Below are 16,795 nucleotides of genomic sequence, written 5' to 3'. Positions count from 1 at the left end.
TAAGACAAAACTGATGAAGGAGTTTAAAATGTCAGACTTGAGGGAGATGCATTATTTCTTGGGACTGCAATTTATTCAGAGTACAGATTCAATTTGTATTCATCAGAGGAAGTATGCTACTGAACTATTGAAGAGATTTCATACGGAGAATTATAAGTCTGTTGAAACTTCTCTTGCTTTCAATAGTAAGCTAAGTAAGGATGATGCAACTCTTGAGGCAGTAAGCTTAAATTACAGAAGTATCATGAAAGTCTACTGTACTTGACTGCCTCAAGACTAGACTTTATGTATCCTACAGGCTTGTTGTCCAGATTTATGCAGAAACCTTCTCACAATCACTACTTGGCAGCAAAGAGAGTTCTAAGGTATATTAAAGGGACAGCAGATTATGGTTTGAGATTTGAGAAGGACAAGAGCAGTGAATTGATTGGTTTCTATGACAGTGACTGGGCAGGGAGTTTAGACGATTTTAAAAGTACTGGAGGCTATTGTTTTTCATTTGGAAGTGCTGTTTTCTCCTAGAACTCTAAGAAACAGGAAGTGTTTGCACAATCCTCAGTTGAAGCAAAGTACATTGCAGCTACCTTAGTTGCAAATCAAGCTATCTGGATCAAGAAAGTATTGGGAGATTTAGGGTTCAAACAGAAGTCAGGAACACCTTTGATGATAGACAATAAATCAGCAATATCTATTGCTAAGAATCCCGTGCATCATGGAAGGACAAAGCACATAAAAGTGAAGTTTCACTTCATCCGAAATGTTGTTAAAGAATAAGAAATTATTGTTTTGCATTGTGGTACATATGAACAAATAGTTGATATATTTACTAAGTGCTTGAATAAGGAGAAATTTGTTTATCTTAGAGAGCTATTGGGAGTCAACAAGATGGAAACCAAGGAGGTCTGTTGAGAAAAATGGTTTCATTTTACCGTCAAACAGAGCTATAGACTGAAGGAAGCAGAAGCTGCAGTTTGAAAGAGAAGGAGTATGAGTGTTGTTTTTTGAAGATGAGCAAGTCGTTTTATATTTACTTTGTTTACCAATGTTTACTTTAGTTACCAAGTTACTGTTAGAAACAATTCCTTTATTTTTTATGCTATGCTGTGTCGTTTTGGGTGTACAGCCATTAGGCTTGGTTGGTTGTCTTCGGAATCTATGCACAGATCCCCTTGCAAATTTTCTCAGCTGTTTTGAATATACCAGGTCCTTAGTTGGCTGTCTATTCTCTCTCATGTAACCACCTATAAATACCATTTTTCTTGTTAAATGAAAGGTATGAAGCACACCGTTTTGTGCTCATCAAAAAGTTCTCTCTATCTTCTTTCTAGATAAGCCTTTCTCTCTGCTCCTTTATTCTGTTGTTCATCCATTTTTTCCAAAATACTCAAGTTGTCAACAGTATATATGAAATTGAACCTTTACATTTGACGCCATTTTTTGACCAAATTCGTGAAGTCTATTATGCTAAACTAGGCAATATTTCAAAATGCAGTCTTTGCATATAATTATCACGATTCAAGTAAAAACTTCAAAAATATGAATGCTGCAAATCTCATAATTGGCAATCCTTTTAAAGTTAAAAGGGATGGAGTCTTGAGCAAAGAATTCGAAGGTATGAAATCTCTAAATTGATTTGGTGGATATGGAAGTTAAACTCAAAAAAGGGTTTTGGGAAAAGGGGGAATAAAAATCTCCTACGTCTTCTAAAGTACCTTATGCTTCAAATTGCCAAAGATAGTATTCATGTTTTTTGTTGAATATGAATCTTGCTTAATTTAAAATGACAATTCTTTTTGAAAGGTCAAAGACTTTTATTTCAAAACATGGATATACAAAAGGAAAACAGATCATACGAAGGAAGAAGCTCTGGAATAAAAACAAGGAAGCACATTAAGCAAGCCACTCGACCTAATAATGTTTGAGAACAACTTGAATTTCATGTCACTAAGAGTTGTGACTAAAAACAGTATCTTGTCACTTAGTAATATAGTTGGTCATAATATATACTATTTCAAATTTGTCGCTCAAATTAAGATATGTAAAAGAAAAACGTAATGTCGACTCATTAATGATTCGATATTAGGGTCGCACGGTTCAGATATTGTCATTTGTTATTAGATAATAGAATATATTTTGAGGACTCTATCAAAATAAAGATAAAATAAAGGCAATTTTATGTTTCGTTTTTAGTCTTTATTTTCTTTGAAGAATATTTAATAACCCTTAAAATTGTTAGCTGTCCTTCCATCTTACCGATCTAATGCTTTACCTCTTTGCAAACTAAATGTAGGAAACAAGAATTCTTTAGGCGCTAACCATGACAATGGTGCAATCAATGAAACTGTGTATTTCTTCCAGGAGGATCTTTACCCTGGTAAGATGGTGAAGCTACCACTACTCACAAGGACAAGGGACATGACTACATTCAACTTGCTGAGTCAGTACCCTTTTCGAGTGACAAGTTACCTGAAATTTTAAACCGCTTCTCTTTAGAAGCCGGATCCAGGGAAGCTAATGCTATGAAAGAAACAATTAAAGGTTGTGAGAGAGAAGTCATGACTGGCCAAGAAATGTATTGTGCCACATCGTTTGAGTCCTTTGTAGACTCGAGTATTTCAAAGCTTGGAAAAAATATCGAACTGCTGTCAAATGAGCTTGGAAAAGAAAAGAAAAACCCAGTGTTTACTATTGATAGGGAAATTCAAAACATGGGAGAAGAGGAGCTAGTTTGCCACAAGATGAAGTATCCATATGCTGTGTTTGTATGCCATTCAATCGACAGAACAGCAGTGTATAAAGTTCCATTGGTTAGCATAGATGGGACAAAAGCTAATGCTCTGGCCATTTGCCACGAAGATACATCGGCTTGGAACCCCGATCACCCTGCCTTTTGGATTCTCAAAGTTAAACCAGGAACTGTCCCTATTTGCCAGTTCATTGTCAGAGATACCCTTGTCTGGGTTTCCAAGTGATCGATACTGCTGAAAGATTAATATAGAAAGGAAACCTTCAATTGTTACATATCAAAGAAGTGTCAAATATAACAATCAAATAAGTTGTTGAGCCTCTCAACTCAACTTGTTTTAAGTATGTCTAGACTTTGCGTGCCAACAATCCAACTACCATTAGTTACCAAGTTTTGTAAACAAAATAAAAAGAGAGAGAGAAAAAAGTGCTTGGTCTTTTACATGTAATACTTGTTTCCTTGTTGTATATATTTTCATCCACCCTCTCCAGCAAGGAGGAAATGCAAATTTACTGAATAAATCACATTGGAGCTAATGGTTGAAAGTTGAAACGGAAAGTTTGAACCGCCCACGAATCTAAATTATATTAGAGCACCTTAACAATTCGATTTGATCATGAAGAGTAAAGGAGATAGCGGTGAGCAATGGTCTCGTCTCTATATATTCTTCACATATCATTCTCACCAAGAAATTGGTGTTTATTAGAATGTTCCATCAAATGAACATTGACAAAAAATAAAAAATAAAAAAAGAAAGAAAATAGCTCATTGATTGCTTTCAAAAAAAAAAAGGGTCATCAACTATATAATGTTGGAATCTATACTCAAAAAAATAAAGAACACATGGCAAAATAATAGATACATAACAGTTAACAACAAAAAGAAATAAGAAAGAGTTTTAAATGTGAAAACCGGTTCGAGGTATGCTGTGGAAGGCGTTGACTTTAGAGTAAATTTCTGTTGCTATACTTCAATGCAAATAGCAATCGATGACATCCTACTCCTAAGATACAACAAACTATTCAAGAATATTCTAATGTGCACTCAAATAGAAAAGCAGACAAACCTGTAAATCTCTCAATTGCTTTTAAAGGGATTTTAAAATGAAGAAGAATAGAATTTTGGAAATACAAAATGCTTACAATGAATTTTTTTAAAAGGAAGAGCTGAGTATTTATAGCTATATCCTTATGTTTCAGTTCTTATTACCTATCAAATTTTAGGGTGAGTCCATTCTTATAGCCGCATATATTATAAACATGCTTCCTTCTCCGGTTGTCGAGAATAAAAACTCCCTGTGAACTTCCTTGTCAAAAGAGTCCTATCTACACATTTACTTTCTTCTTCCAAATCACAAAAGTTAACAAGTACCCTTCGAAATTAGGTGTTAATTTTTAAAAGTTTCTTCACCATATAACTAATAATAACATATATGATGCTATAAATGTAATTTGAATGAAAATATATTCCTAAATAGATGTGAAATGCTATTAAGACATTTGGTAATCAAGAATATTTTAATTTTGACATGTAGTATAAATGCAAGAAAGTTAACTAAACGTACCAAAAATGAAAACATATACTAATTAATTATTCTTAATTTCTCAAAAGTCAACTACAGAATCGGCTATGTTAGACAGCATCTAATGTAAAACCAAGAAGCACTGTAGGACGAGAGAGGTCAACTATTATATTTATTTTGCATGGCGAATTGAAAGAACATATGTTAGCAAAATCTTAATAGGACCCGACCAGTAAAAGCAATAGCACAAATTATCAAAAACACGAAAGGTAATCCACACACGTCAAAGGTATTAAATAAGATAATAAAATATATAGAAATTAAAGTTTCATTATAAAGGTAACGAAAAGAAATAAACACAATTGGTTCTAGTTTCTTGTCTAATCTATTGATTTCCTGGATTTTGATAGTAAATTTCCTCTCTTGATTGTTTAGAATTAAAGACATATTTTCAAGTGTCATTAGTTGTGGCGCTTGAAATTAGGGGTTGGAGGTCAACTATGGTATTGATCCGGCAGTGTGATTAATTCTATGTGTATATCAAATGGTATAAACATATACATAATTCAAATAAGGATGATCAAACGGCCAGCTTTGTACTTCTGCGTAAAGTGCTGATCAGAGAAACATATATACATAATAATTAAATACTCGTAGAAATGACAGACGATCAAGTACTCGCTTTGGGTCTCCTCCTCTGGATCACGTCAGACATAGTGCATGCCGATAATTTCAATCATTGATCGATGCCAAATTTGATTGGCTCTACCTAAAAATACAACATGCCCGCACATGGGTATATATACATCTACCTGAATGCTCCATTTTCATCTCAAGCTTTCATAGCTAACCGCTAAAGTTCCATTGCATTTTGCTGCTAATTTAATGGCATTTCATTTCCTTCTTATCTTCGCTTTACTCAATGTGAGCCTTACTTGCTTGATTAGCAGTTACAGTTACCAATGGTAGTGTTTGTTTTTTCAGCTTTACTTTTGCTTTAACTTCATTCCTTGCTCAATAGGCTAAAGCTGTAAAAAAATAGTTTTTAGTTTATCTGCACCTAAAGCCAACGACAATATGAACTTCAACTTCAAGTTAAAGTTCCAGAAAGTATTGTTCTAAGAAATTAATAGAGATATTAAATAAAATTTGCGAACCAAACTAGGATTAATATCCTTACTATTACTCTCAGATAATTTTAAGTTTCAAAACCTGCGATTGAACCGCACTTTTTACTTACTTAGAGCTTGACCACCAGCTGTAATTTGTGACTGCATATTGCTTTTCATCTTCCTCTACATTTTTGTCACTGAATCTAGCTACATTTAAAGCTGACGGCCATTCAACTTTCTGGCAGCTTGCATTTGCAGGAAGCTATGGTGCTCTACCTGAGGAGGTTTATTGGAAGTCTGTGTTCCCAAACACTCCAATGCCAAAGCCTTGAAAGATATTCTACCACCAGCTGGTTTGTACTCATCATCGACTCCTTTTTTTAACCTTAAATGAATTCTTAAGTAATTGGTTTGGCAAGTGATTTGTGTTGGCTATGACAGTTGATTAACTGGGGTAAGTTTAGTGATGATGGCATCAAGCAAGTGTTGAAAAAAATAAGGGCATTTGACCGAGTTTGGGAAATTTCTTGCTCTATTTTCTCTATAATATTTTTCTTGTAGGTTCTCTAACTCAAGTGTAAATACACCAAGAATAAAAAATAAAAATTGAAATAAAGTAAGATAACAAATGATAAATGGATTAATAATGAATCGCAGCAGCGACCTTGGAATTCTTGGCGAGTCTTTAACGAAATTGATGCTTTCCTTCACTCACTTGATCATGTCACTCTCTCACACATTCTAAGGGAAGGTAACGCCTTTGCAGATTCCTTAGCCAAGTATAGGGTTGATGGAAATTCTACTTTTTTTGCTTGGTGGTGATGACTATTGCAGTCTGCTTTCAGATACGTTCTCGTCATATAATTTGCTTCTTTTCGTTTATGGTGTGTTTGTTTTTGCTTTGATGCTGTCACAATATAGAGGATAAGGGGCATCCTTTCATCTTTGATCATTTTTTCTATCTCAGTTTTCTCTACTTATTTTTTGCTTCATGATGTGGGGACCTTTTTGACAAGAGTCATCTTGTTTTAGTCTATTTAACAGGCGACGTCATTGCTCTCTTTGAGTAGCAGTTGTTACTTTTCGTAATTATTTTCACTATCAATTAAATGTTTGATTGGCTGAGCAAAGAAAATGATAAAATAATGATGAAAGTAACGTGAAAAAGAAAAGAATCGAATATAATAATAATAAAACAAAATACTTAAAAATTAAAATTACTTGAGACAAAATAAAGTGTCAACCTATCTTATTGAGGAACCTTGTGCTACTTATTGATGTTTTCTAATTCATTATTCCATATTCAATATTCTTCTACTTCTTAACAAGAACTGTTGATATGTTACCAGTTTGAGGTAAGGTTTATAAGATTGAGTTGGGGTATGTTCAATATAGAACAGTGAATGTACGAACAACATAAATACTAACTTTTTCCAAATAGATACCCATCACATTTGACGATGCAAATTGTTTTCTATTCTGACGTACCCATCCCTTGAGATTGCCTACTACTACTTTTCATGCATGCTGGTGTCAAAAGAAAAGAAAGAACTGCTTGTGTTCACATGTAAATGTTCTAACAGTTTACCGTTACACAAATTACGTGTAGGAAGCAAGAGCCCTTCAATCGATGGATATGGAGTCCCAAGCAAGGAATCCAAAGACCAAGGTTGTACTTTTGTGTTTTATGGATACGGAGATCCATCTAAAGAATTTCAAAGAATAAATTCTCCACGGTCTAAGGAATGCATTACAAATGCTCATAACTCTGAGACTGGCACTTCTCATCTCAACAATCATGGATATGGACTCCCAAGCAAAGAATTCAAAGGCAAAGATGGAGGTAACTTGTTTTATGGATATGGAGATTCAACTAAGCAATTCACTATAAATGGTCTTAATTCTGAGAGTGACACCCGCATAACAATCATGAAAATGAAGTCCCAAGCAAGAAATCCACAGATCAAGGTGGTGTTTTTGTGTTTTATGGATATGGAGACCCATCTAAAGAATTTGAAAGCATAAATTCTCCCCGATCTACAAGCGATTCTTCACACAACAATCATGGAGATGGAGCCCCTAGCAAGAAATTCAAAGGTAAAATGCTTTTTCTTTTTTTTTTTTAGTATATATTGGAACCCAACTAAGGAATTCAAAGGTGAAAATGTACTAACCAAATTTATTAAATTTAACACTATAAAGATAGCAGAATATATTTAATATTAAATTGAAAGATAGGAGGATAGTTGATATTAAATTTAAAGATAGATTAGAGGAGAAAGAAAGCTCTTATGAGGTGAATTTTTTACTTCTAATGGCCGAATATCCTTAAAGATAAACTAGAAATTCGTTGTTTTATATGTACATGGCTAAATAAACTTTAAAAAGTTGTTTTATAGGTAAGAAATAACTAAGTATTCTATAATTTTTCCCTTTAATTACTTGTTATATGTTGGGAGGAAACAATAGTAGGTAGAAGAATTAATTTTTTTTCACATAAAAGAAAATGAGAAATTGGACAGGATTCTAAATCTCCAAGTTCTAATATATGGTAAAATACTCTATCACCTTTAACTTTTAACCATAATTACACACAAGTCCACTAATTTGCAAAATGAACACTCTGCTCCAAATAATTAAACAATATTAATATTGAAATTGAAATGTCTAAAATATCTTTTCTTTAACTTTTTTCTTATTTTGGATCGACCGACGATGTTCCTTATCCTGACCTACCATCTAGCTAGATTTCTCTCCAGGAACACTAGATCTGGTGCTCCCAAGACCACCATGATCTGTGCTCCCTAAGGAGCATTGGATCTATGAGCACTAAATTGGTGCTCCGCTAAGGATCTCGATCCGGCCAGATTTGGCACTTTTTGATCAGATCCAAAAGGTGGTCAACAACCGAAGGTAAGAAATTTTTTTTTGAAAAATTATAATTTAGTAATTTTTAAAATTAATAAGGATAAAATTGTTTTTTTAATAATGTCATGTCAACAAACTAACAGAAATATTAACTATTCACTAACGGCCGGACTTATACGTCTAGTGAAAGATATTTTTATTGAGACAAAGTGTTCACTTTGAAAACTAGTAAATCCATATATAATTATGGTTAAAAATTAAAGATGTTAGGATATTTTACCCTATAATGTAAGCTGTCGAACGCTTGACCTCTTTGCGAACTAAATGTAGGGAAAATGTATTCCTTAGGAGGTAAACAGGACACCTTCGTGGATTCTAATCTCAACAGGGAATTAAAGCTTGACAATACTGCAATCAACGAAACTATCTATTTCTTCCAAAAGGATCTACGCCCAGGAAAGATGGTGAACTTACCATTACTCATAAAGACAAAGGACATGACTCCATTTTTGCCTTTCCAAGTTGCTAAATCAATTCCCTTTTCGAGTGACAAGTTAAGTGAAATTTTGAAGCACTTTTATTTAAAATTAAGCTGAATCGAGGGAAGTTGATAGCGTGAATGAAACAATTAAAGGTTGTGAGAGAGTTGCCATTAATGGAGAGGAAAAGTATTGCGCCACATCTTTGGAGTCCTTTGTAGATTTGGGTGTTTCAAAACTTGGAAAAAATATCCAGCTGCTATCAACTGAGCTTGGAAAAGAAACAGAAAACCCATTCTTTACTATTCGTAAGGGAGTGCAAAACATGGGAGAAAAGGAGCTTGTTTGCCACAAGATTGAAGTATCCACGTGCTGTATATTTGTGCCATGCAATCCACAAAACAGAAGTGTATAAAGTCCCATTGGTTGGCATAGATGGGACAAAAGCTGATGCAGTGGCCGTTTGCCACAAAGATATATCAGGTTGGAACCCAATGCACTCTGCCTTCCAGATTCTCAAAGTTAAGCCAGGAACAGTACCCATTTGTCATTTCCTTATGAGAGATACCCTAGCCTGGGTTTCCAAAGTGAACCGCTGAAAGATGTTCAAGAAGGTCCACCGAATTTGTATTTACCATAAGCGTGGTAATTTGCAACATCAAAATAAGTCAAATTCCACTCCCTCCTTGTTTCAAGTCTGTCTCTGTTTGTGTTATCAATAATCTTCCCACCATGATCAATCACTCATCATATACTGTAAGATGCTTGGACTGTATGAAAATAAATAGCTAGTGCTATGTCATGTTTGCTGCATTTGTTGTTTCAACTTTTCTCAGAGTTTCTACATCCCTCCACCAAGGAAATGTTGAAAGATTTGAAAGAAAGGATCCAGGTGAAACTAATTATTGAAATCCAAATGTCAGAGTACTTGAGTAATAAGAGATAATCACAACTTGGAAAACAGATAGGATGGCCGCTCAAAAATGTTAGATTAGTGATGATCGGGCAAGAATCAAAGAAATGTTGATGACCATTCAAAATGTAGTAATAAAATCTGAAAGTCTTACATCTTTTAACTGTCTAATGGTGTAGTTAATTTTCTAAGAAAATAAAGTTGCAAGCATTAGTCGTCGGTCCTTTTTGTTTTTTCCTTCGGACAAAGAGCTCATTAATAAGATTCTCTTTTTCTTTTTTTTTTTCAGTTAGCAGGTTTTAAACGGCGTGTAGTGAACAACCGGATAAAGATCGGCTATGCTAAAAACACTGTACCTCCAATCTGATACTAACAATAAGCACTAAAGTAAATTATTTTTTTATCATTTAATTTTTCAAATATATTTATTTCACTCATTTACTTTTTGAAGAATAATATTTTTATCATTAACATTTATAGGTGTTATTCCATATACTCCATTGCACATCGAATATAAATGTGATTACTTTTTTAAAAAAACAGATTTTATTTTTCTATCACCGGCAATGTCATAACAAGTTTTTAGCTTAATTGAGTTAAGACTTTTGTGACATAGAGCACTTGGTGAAGGTCAATAAACTGTACAATTGCAAAGTTACACTGATTGTCCGGATATATATATATATATATATATATATATATATATAGTAGTCTAAATCAATCACTACTAACGANTATATATATATATATATATATATATATATATATATAGGCGTCTAAATCAATCACTACTAACGACTTCATCTTAAAATTTTGACAGTCACATTGTTGAGACTTAAAAAGTAGCTAGGCTAGTAGTGTTTGGGCCAAAGTTATTGCGATTGATATTAGAGTACGTGTCAACCTGATATGGCTTGATCCTTTGGAGTGGGTCTTGATTATGATTAAGATGTATAAGCTCAATTAGAACATCAATGATTTAAATGGGTGAGGCTTTGATACCTTATCTCCTATTGGATATAAATATGATTGTTAAGACATATGTAAGATCTAAATCAATCACTATTAATAATTTGAACTTAAGCTTTTAAGGATTACATCCTTTAGGTTCGAAAGGTTGTTGGGTTAATTATACTTGGACCCAGGCCGTTACAATTATTATTTTCATCATTCAACCATTAAAAAATAATGAACTTACCACATGATATTCTACATCAGCTACTCTATCTTGTTGTCATATCTATGTGGCAATAAAAAAAATTAAAAATGGATTTTTAAAAAAATATATTAAAATTTAAAAAAAAAATCTTGTCATATGGATATGTCCACATGGTAAGAGCAGTTGACATAAGTAGTGATGTGAAATGTCACGTTAGAGATCCATTATCTTTTAAAGTTGAGTGATCAAAATAAAGTATAATATCTAAAAAAGTTCATGAACTATTTAAGAAAATTCAAATAAGCTCTTATTTCTTATATTGCATTAATTAAACTCTTATACTTTTATTTTGGACTAAATGAACTCTTATGATTAACGATTAACTAACTATTATTAATCAAAATGATACTCGTCATTCTATGTTATGTGGTGCTGATGCAGTTTGATGACATAGTCATGACCCTCCACATCAGTGCCATAAGCAAAAAGCAAAAATAAAAAAAAAAAAGATAAGTGGTATTCTAACTAATGATTGTTAGTCAACCATTAATCATAAAGGTTTATTTGACTTTGAATAAAAAAATAAGAATTTATTTGAATTTTTTAAAAAAATAATTCAGGTTTTTTTTAAGCATTATGTCTCAAAACAATAACAGTAGTCGTAAAAATTGATGATCAATATGATATTTTTTAAAATTGATTGATCAAAACAATTTTTAAAAATTAAATATCCAAAAAAGTAATTTATTCTAAGCAAAAAGAAGAGAGAGATCTAAAAGAGAGAGTATCGACAAAATGAAATGGAAAATGCAAAAGAAAGTGTGAAAGAATCTAGGCTTCAGCAAGAACATATGCCCAAAAAAACCCAGAAGTTGAAGAACATAAAAGAAAGAGTTGCTTGATCTTCTAATATTGATGAAGAATGGGCCAAGAGTGTTTTTACACAAGCACGTGATATCACGTGTTTCTTTTATTCAACAAATTTTAACTAACTTGAAGAGTGGTTTTTATTTTTATGTCTTTGTAGTTACAGTTAATTATAGTTTGTGCCACCATATAACTAAATTCATTTTTGGTTAGTTGATAAGCTGTATTAAACTGGTCTTTGGCCATTCTTAATACAAGAAATTTTCTCGACATTTAAATTTCTTCTAGAATTTACATGGTATCAAGAGTTGAGGGGTTAGGGTTTCTTTGTAAATCTTCTTTGTAAATCTTGATTTTCTTTTCTGATTTTTGCATTGTTTCTTTTCTTGTTCTTTCTTTCTTTCAATTGATTCTTTTCCCGCTTAAAAGAATGGTTGATTCTTCAAGACCTTCAACTTTAGAGAGTTCAAAAGCTGCAAATCTTGAAGAATCTTCGTACTATCTTCATCACACCGATAATCATGGATCGATAGTGATTTCAGCAAAAGTTTCGATTAACATACTACATTCGTTAGAGCATATCTTTCTTGTTGGTGTTCACTATCTGAAACAAAGTTGGTTTTATTAATGGTTCAATTCTAGAACCTAAATCTTCTGATGGCGTTTATCCAACTCTGAATCGCTGCAACAATCTGATCGTGGCTTGGCTACTTGAATCCATGACTCCACTGATTGCTTCAAATGTTTTCTTCATGAACTCTGCATCAGAGATTTAAGAGATTTTTAAACAAAGGTTTTACAACTTGATGGCACAACAATTTGTAATTTGCATTATACTTTGAGTAACCTGAATCAAGATACAAAGTCAGTTGATTCTTACTTCACTGAACTCAATACTATTTGGGAAAAGCTAAAAAGCTATCGTCCATTACCTCATTTTGAGTGTCGAAGCTATCACAAGAAATGTTTTCATAAATATGTTAAAAGGAATCAAAAGGATTATGTGTTTAGGTTCTTGAATGGTCTAAATTAATCTTATTTTGCACTTTGGTCACAAATCACCACTATGGAACCACTTCCAACACTAGACAAATCTTATAGTCTAGTACTAAAAGTTGAATCGAATAGGAAATTGTTTGTAACACAACCTTTGTCTAAATCAAGTGTTATGATGGTGATTAATGACACTAAAGGAAAGAACAAGAATGATTTGATCTGTAGTCATTGTGGTAATAAAGGTCATGTTAAGGAGGAATGTTATCGTATTATAAGTTTTCTTGAGAATTTTAAGTTTACAAAAGAAACATCTAGTTACTTTAAGTTCACAACATATAATGTTATTGTATTATATGTTGTGAGTTCTCATCAACTTGAAAAAAAGGAAGAAACTGTTAACTTTATATCTCAAATGACTCATATAAAGAATCAAGCTTAAAAGTTAATGGCTTTAATTGGTGATGATATTGATAATAGTGATGACTTAACCAAATCACCAATTGATCAGCGGACTAAGCCTACTCTTGTTAACTCCATTGTAGCAAGTATAATTCTAAACTCTCTTAAAGCTGACAATGTTTGTCCACATAAGTCTTTCAAATTCAATTATGTTCTATTAGATTACAAAACTTAAATTGTTGATACAAGGGGAATATAATCATATTGCATGTTCTTTGAAATGTTTTTATTCCTACAAAATTGTTAATAACATGTTTGTTCATCTCCTTAATAATGCCAAGGCATATGTAACTCATGTAGGTACTGTTAAGAGATCTGAATCCTTTACTCGCACCAATGTCCTTTATGAACCTTCATTCAGTTTTAACCTCATTTCAGTGAGTCAACTCACAAAATCAAAACAATATTGACTTGCATTTACTGATAGTTATTATGTCATTCAAGCTCTTCTTTTATGGATAGTGGTTGGGCTTGCTAAAGTCATTGAGGGCTTATATCTCATCCAAAGCTATCAAGATGCACCATATCTTAGAAGTTTCAGTTTGAATGATTTTGTAAACTTTCATAAACATTCAAGGGTTTGTACTACTATTTTTTATGATTTTGATCTATGGCATTACAAGTTAGGCCATGTTTCTTTTCAAAAAATAAAGGATATTCAAAAGACATGTGATGATGTTTCTTGTAATGCAAATTTACATTGTGAGATCTGTCCATTACTAAACAGAAAAAATTACCTTTTCCAAATCACATACAAAGCACTACTTTTGCATTTAGATTAGAGCATGTTACTCTCTAAGGTCCTTATTCAATTTCAACTTCAAAAGTACATCATTATTTCCTCACAATAATTGATGATTTCAGCAAATTCACCTGCATTTTTCCTGTAAGACAACTTTGATATTTCAACTATTCTACCTTCATTTTTCAATTTGATTTTAAATCAATTCAATGTATCTATCAAACAAATTAGATCTAATCATGATATAAAGTTCAAGTTAAATGATTTTTATCTTTTTAAAGGCATAATGCATCAAATGTCTTGTATTTGGGCCTTTCAACAAAATGGTGTAGTTGAAAGAAAGCACCAGCACTGGTTACTAATTACAAAAGCTTTATTATTTCAATTTACACTACCTACTTCTTTATGGGGTGATGCAGTTTCAATAGTATCTCATATTATAAGTAGAATTCCTACACCAATTTTAAATGACAAGACTCCATTTGAAATTTTGTATCAAAAGCCTCTTTCTTATTCTCACTTAAAAGTTTTTGATAGTCTTTGTTATGCTTCTACCTTGTCTCATCATAGAAAAAAGTTAGAACTTAGAGCTAGGAAATATGTGTTTATAAGTTATACCAATGGTGTTAAAGGATATAACTTATATGATTTTGATGCACACAAAGTCATCATATCTAGAAATGTAATTTTCTATGAGAAAATTTTCCCTTTTCGTTTAAAACAACATGTTGCACATTGCAATGAATTTTCATAAGCACCTTCCGTGCATAATGGTAATCCTAGTCCAAATCATATTTTCTTCTAAAATTCTTCCTATCTTGATCATATACCTGTGAGTTTGTTTCATAATGAATATTGTTCATCCAATATACCATCATGTTCTAATGAAAATATTGCACATTCTTCATATATTGAAACTACTGCTTCTATTCCTAGTCCCAATTCTAGTTTAACAGAACAAAGCCTTGAAATAATTCTACTTCCTTTGTTTCTGAATCTAATTCTCTTGTTCTTAGGAAAAGTAAAAAAGTTTGACATATTCCTAAATACCTTAATGCCTATAACTGTGACTTACCTTCAACAACTAAACCTATCACTGCTCATCCTATTACTAATTTTCTATCATTTAGTCAATTGTCAGCATAGCACAAATCCTTTACTGTTTCTCTTTCTCATAAACAGGAACCTCAACATTATCATCAAGCTGCACATCATCATCATTGGAGAGAAACTATGAAAGCTGAGTTAGATGCTTTAGAAAGCAATGGCATTTGGAGCATAGTTAACTTACCTCCTAGTGCTCACTCAATTGGATGTAAATGGGTTTACAAGGTAAATATGTGTGTTGATGGCAGTATTGATAGATTCAAAGTAAGGTTAGTGGCTAAAGGATATAGCCAAAAAGAATGGTTTGATTACCAAGAAACATTTAGTCCTATAGCTAAGCAAACTATAGTGAGAGTCTTCCTTGCTTTAGTTGTTGTGCAGTGTTGGTTTTTGTCTCAATTGGATATTAATAATGCTTTCTTAAATGGTGGTCTTGATGAAGTTGTCTACATGGATTTACCATAAGGCTATCAATTTTAGAGGGAGTAGCCTACTGGCTATAAACCTATTTGTAGGCTTCATAAATCTCTATATGGCCTAAAATAAGCTTTTAGACAGTTAATAGGAAAGTTGTTATATTTGACCTTCACAAGACTAGATATAGCATATGCCACACATGTTTTGTCACAATTTATGGAAAGCTCAGTTAAACACCTTTGTTTGCTGCCTTCAGAGTACTAAAGTATTTGAAAAATGCTTTTAGACAAAGCAATTTATTGAGTTCAAATTCAGAACATTGTTTAAAGGCATATGTAGATAGTGATTGGGCTAGTTGTGCAAATACAAAAAGGTTAGTTTTTGGGTTTTGTGTATCCATTGGTCATTCTTTGATTAGTTGGAAATCTAAAAAGAAAAATGTTATAGCAAGGAGTTTAGCTAAAGCAGAGTATAGGGCCATGGCCAATGATTGCTATGAAATTATTTAGCTATTATTTTTGTTCAATGATTTTGGAATGAAAAGTACCAAAACTGTGGAGCTCCATTCTAATAGTTAGTTTGTCATACATATATGTAAAAATCTTATTTTTCATGAACAAACCAAGCATATAGAGCTAGACTGTCATTTTATCCAAGACAAGGTTCAGTAAAGGGTTATAATTCCAAAATATATTTTTATACAAATGCAAATTGCATATATCTTTATAAAGGCAATTTAACCAAGGCAATTTTATAATTTATATAGCAAGATGCATGTTCTTAACATTCACACACATCTTGAAGGAGAGTATTGACAAAATTTAGGGGGTTTTCGATTAGAAAGAAGGAAGAAAGGAAAGATTTTGGGGCTTTTGGTTTTTTTTAAAGAGAAGGTAGAGCTTCGGCGGCTAGAGAGAGAAAAAAGGTGGGAAAATGAAGGGAAGAGGTGAAAAGAAGGCTCTTATACTTAAGGTTAGAGCATAAAACAGTGTCGTTTTGGTGAGGACGTTTTGGCAACTAAAAAGCTTGAAACGATGCCGTTTCGGAGGAAAGGGGTTGAGTTCTTGAAGTAGGCTTGCGAGCTTCCTACTAGTTCGATCTTCCTTAGGCCAATCTGGGCTCAAGCTTTGGGTAAGTTTTAGATCTTTGATTTATTAGGTTTGTGCTTTGGGTATTTGTGTTGATTGATTTTATTTTAGAAAATTTTCTTAATATAGTTTTATGTTAATAATAGTAAAATAGTAGAAACCAAATATATTAATGTTGTAGTATGAATTTTAGAAATATTAGGAAAAAATTACTAAAATAGGAAAATATGAAAATAGATAAGAATAAAAATAAAATATTTAGCAATATAAAATAGATTGGAGTAGATAGAAAAATAATAAAAACATATATTTAATTACAT

At 32.5% G+C, this 16,795-nt stretch overlaps 1 protein-coding gene and 1 pseudogene across 1 annotated transcript; both read left to right on the top strand.

Annotated features, from left to right (window-relative positions):
- Window positions 1,537-2,972, top strand: LOC18589921 (BURP domain protein RD22). Its single transcript, XM_018126889.1, has 3 exons — window positions 1,537-1,612; window positions 2,291-2,374; window positions 2,443-2,972. Exons 1-3 carry the CDS (start codon window positions 1,537-1,539, stop codon window positions 2,970-2,972), a joined length of 690 nt encoding a protein of 229 aa, XP_017982378.1.
- On the top strand, window positions 5,061-9,326 carry LOC18589920 (annotated as a pseudogene).

Source organism: Theobroma cacao, chromosome 9 (assembly GCF_000208745.1).
Source record: "Theobroma cacao cultivar B97-61/B2 chromosome 9, Criollo_cocoa_genome_V2, whole genome shotgun sequence".
Classification (NCBI taxonomy): domain Eukaryota; kingdom Viridiplantae; phylum Streptophyta; class Magnoliopsida; order Malvales; family Malvaceae; genus Theobroma; species Theobroma cacao.
The sequence above is the reverse complement of the archived record's forward strand: the minus strand, read 5'-3'. Positions and strand labels throughout refer to the sequence as shown.

Bases quoted from the DNA above. Each gene is read 5' to 3' on its own strand.
- LOC18589921 (XM_018126889.1), top strand. From the start codon at position 1,537: ATGAATGCTGCAAATCTCATAATTGGCAATCCTTTTAAAGTTAAAAGG. The intron at 1,613-2,290 runs GTATGAAATCTC...AACTAAATGTAG, and splicing joins CTTGAGCAAAGAATTCGAAG to GAAACAAGAATTCTTTAGGC. The intron at 2,375-2,442 runs GTAAGATGGTGA...TTGCTGAGTCAG, and splicing joins CCAGGAGGATCTTTACCCTG to TACCCTTTTCGAGTGACAAG.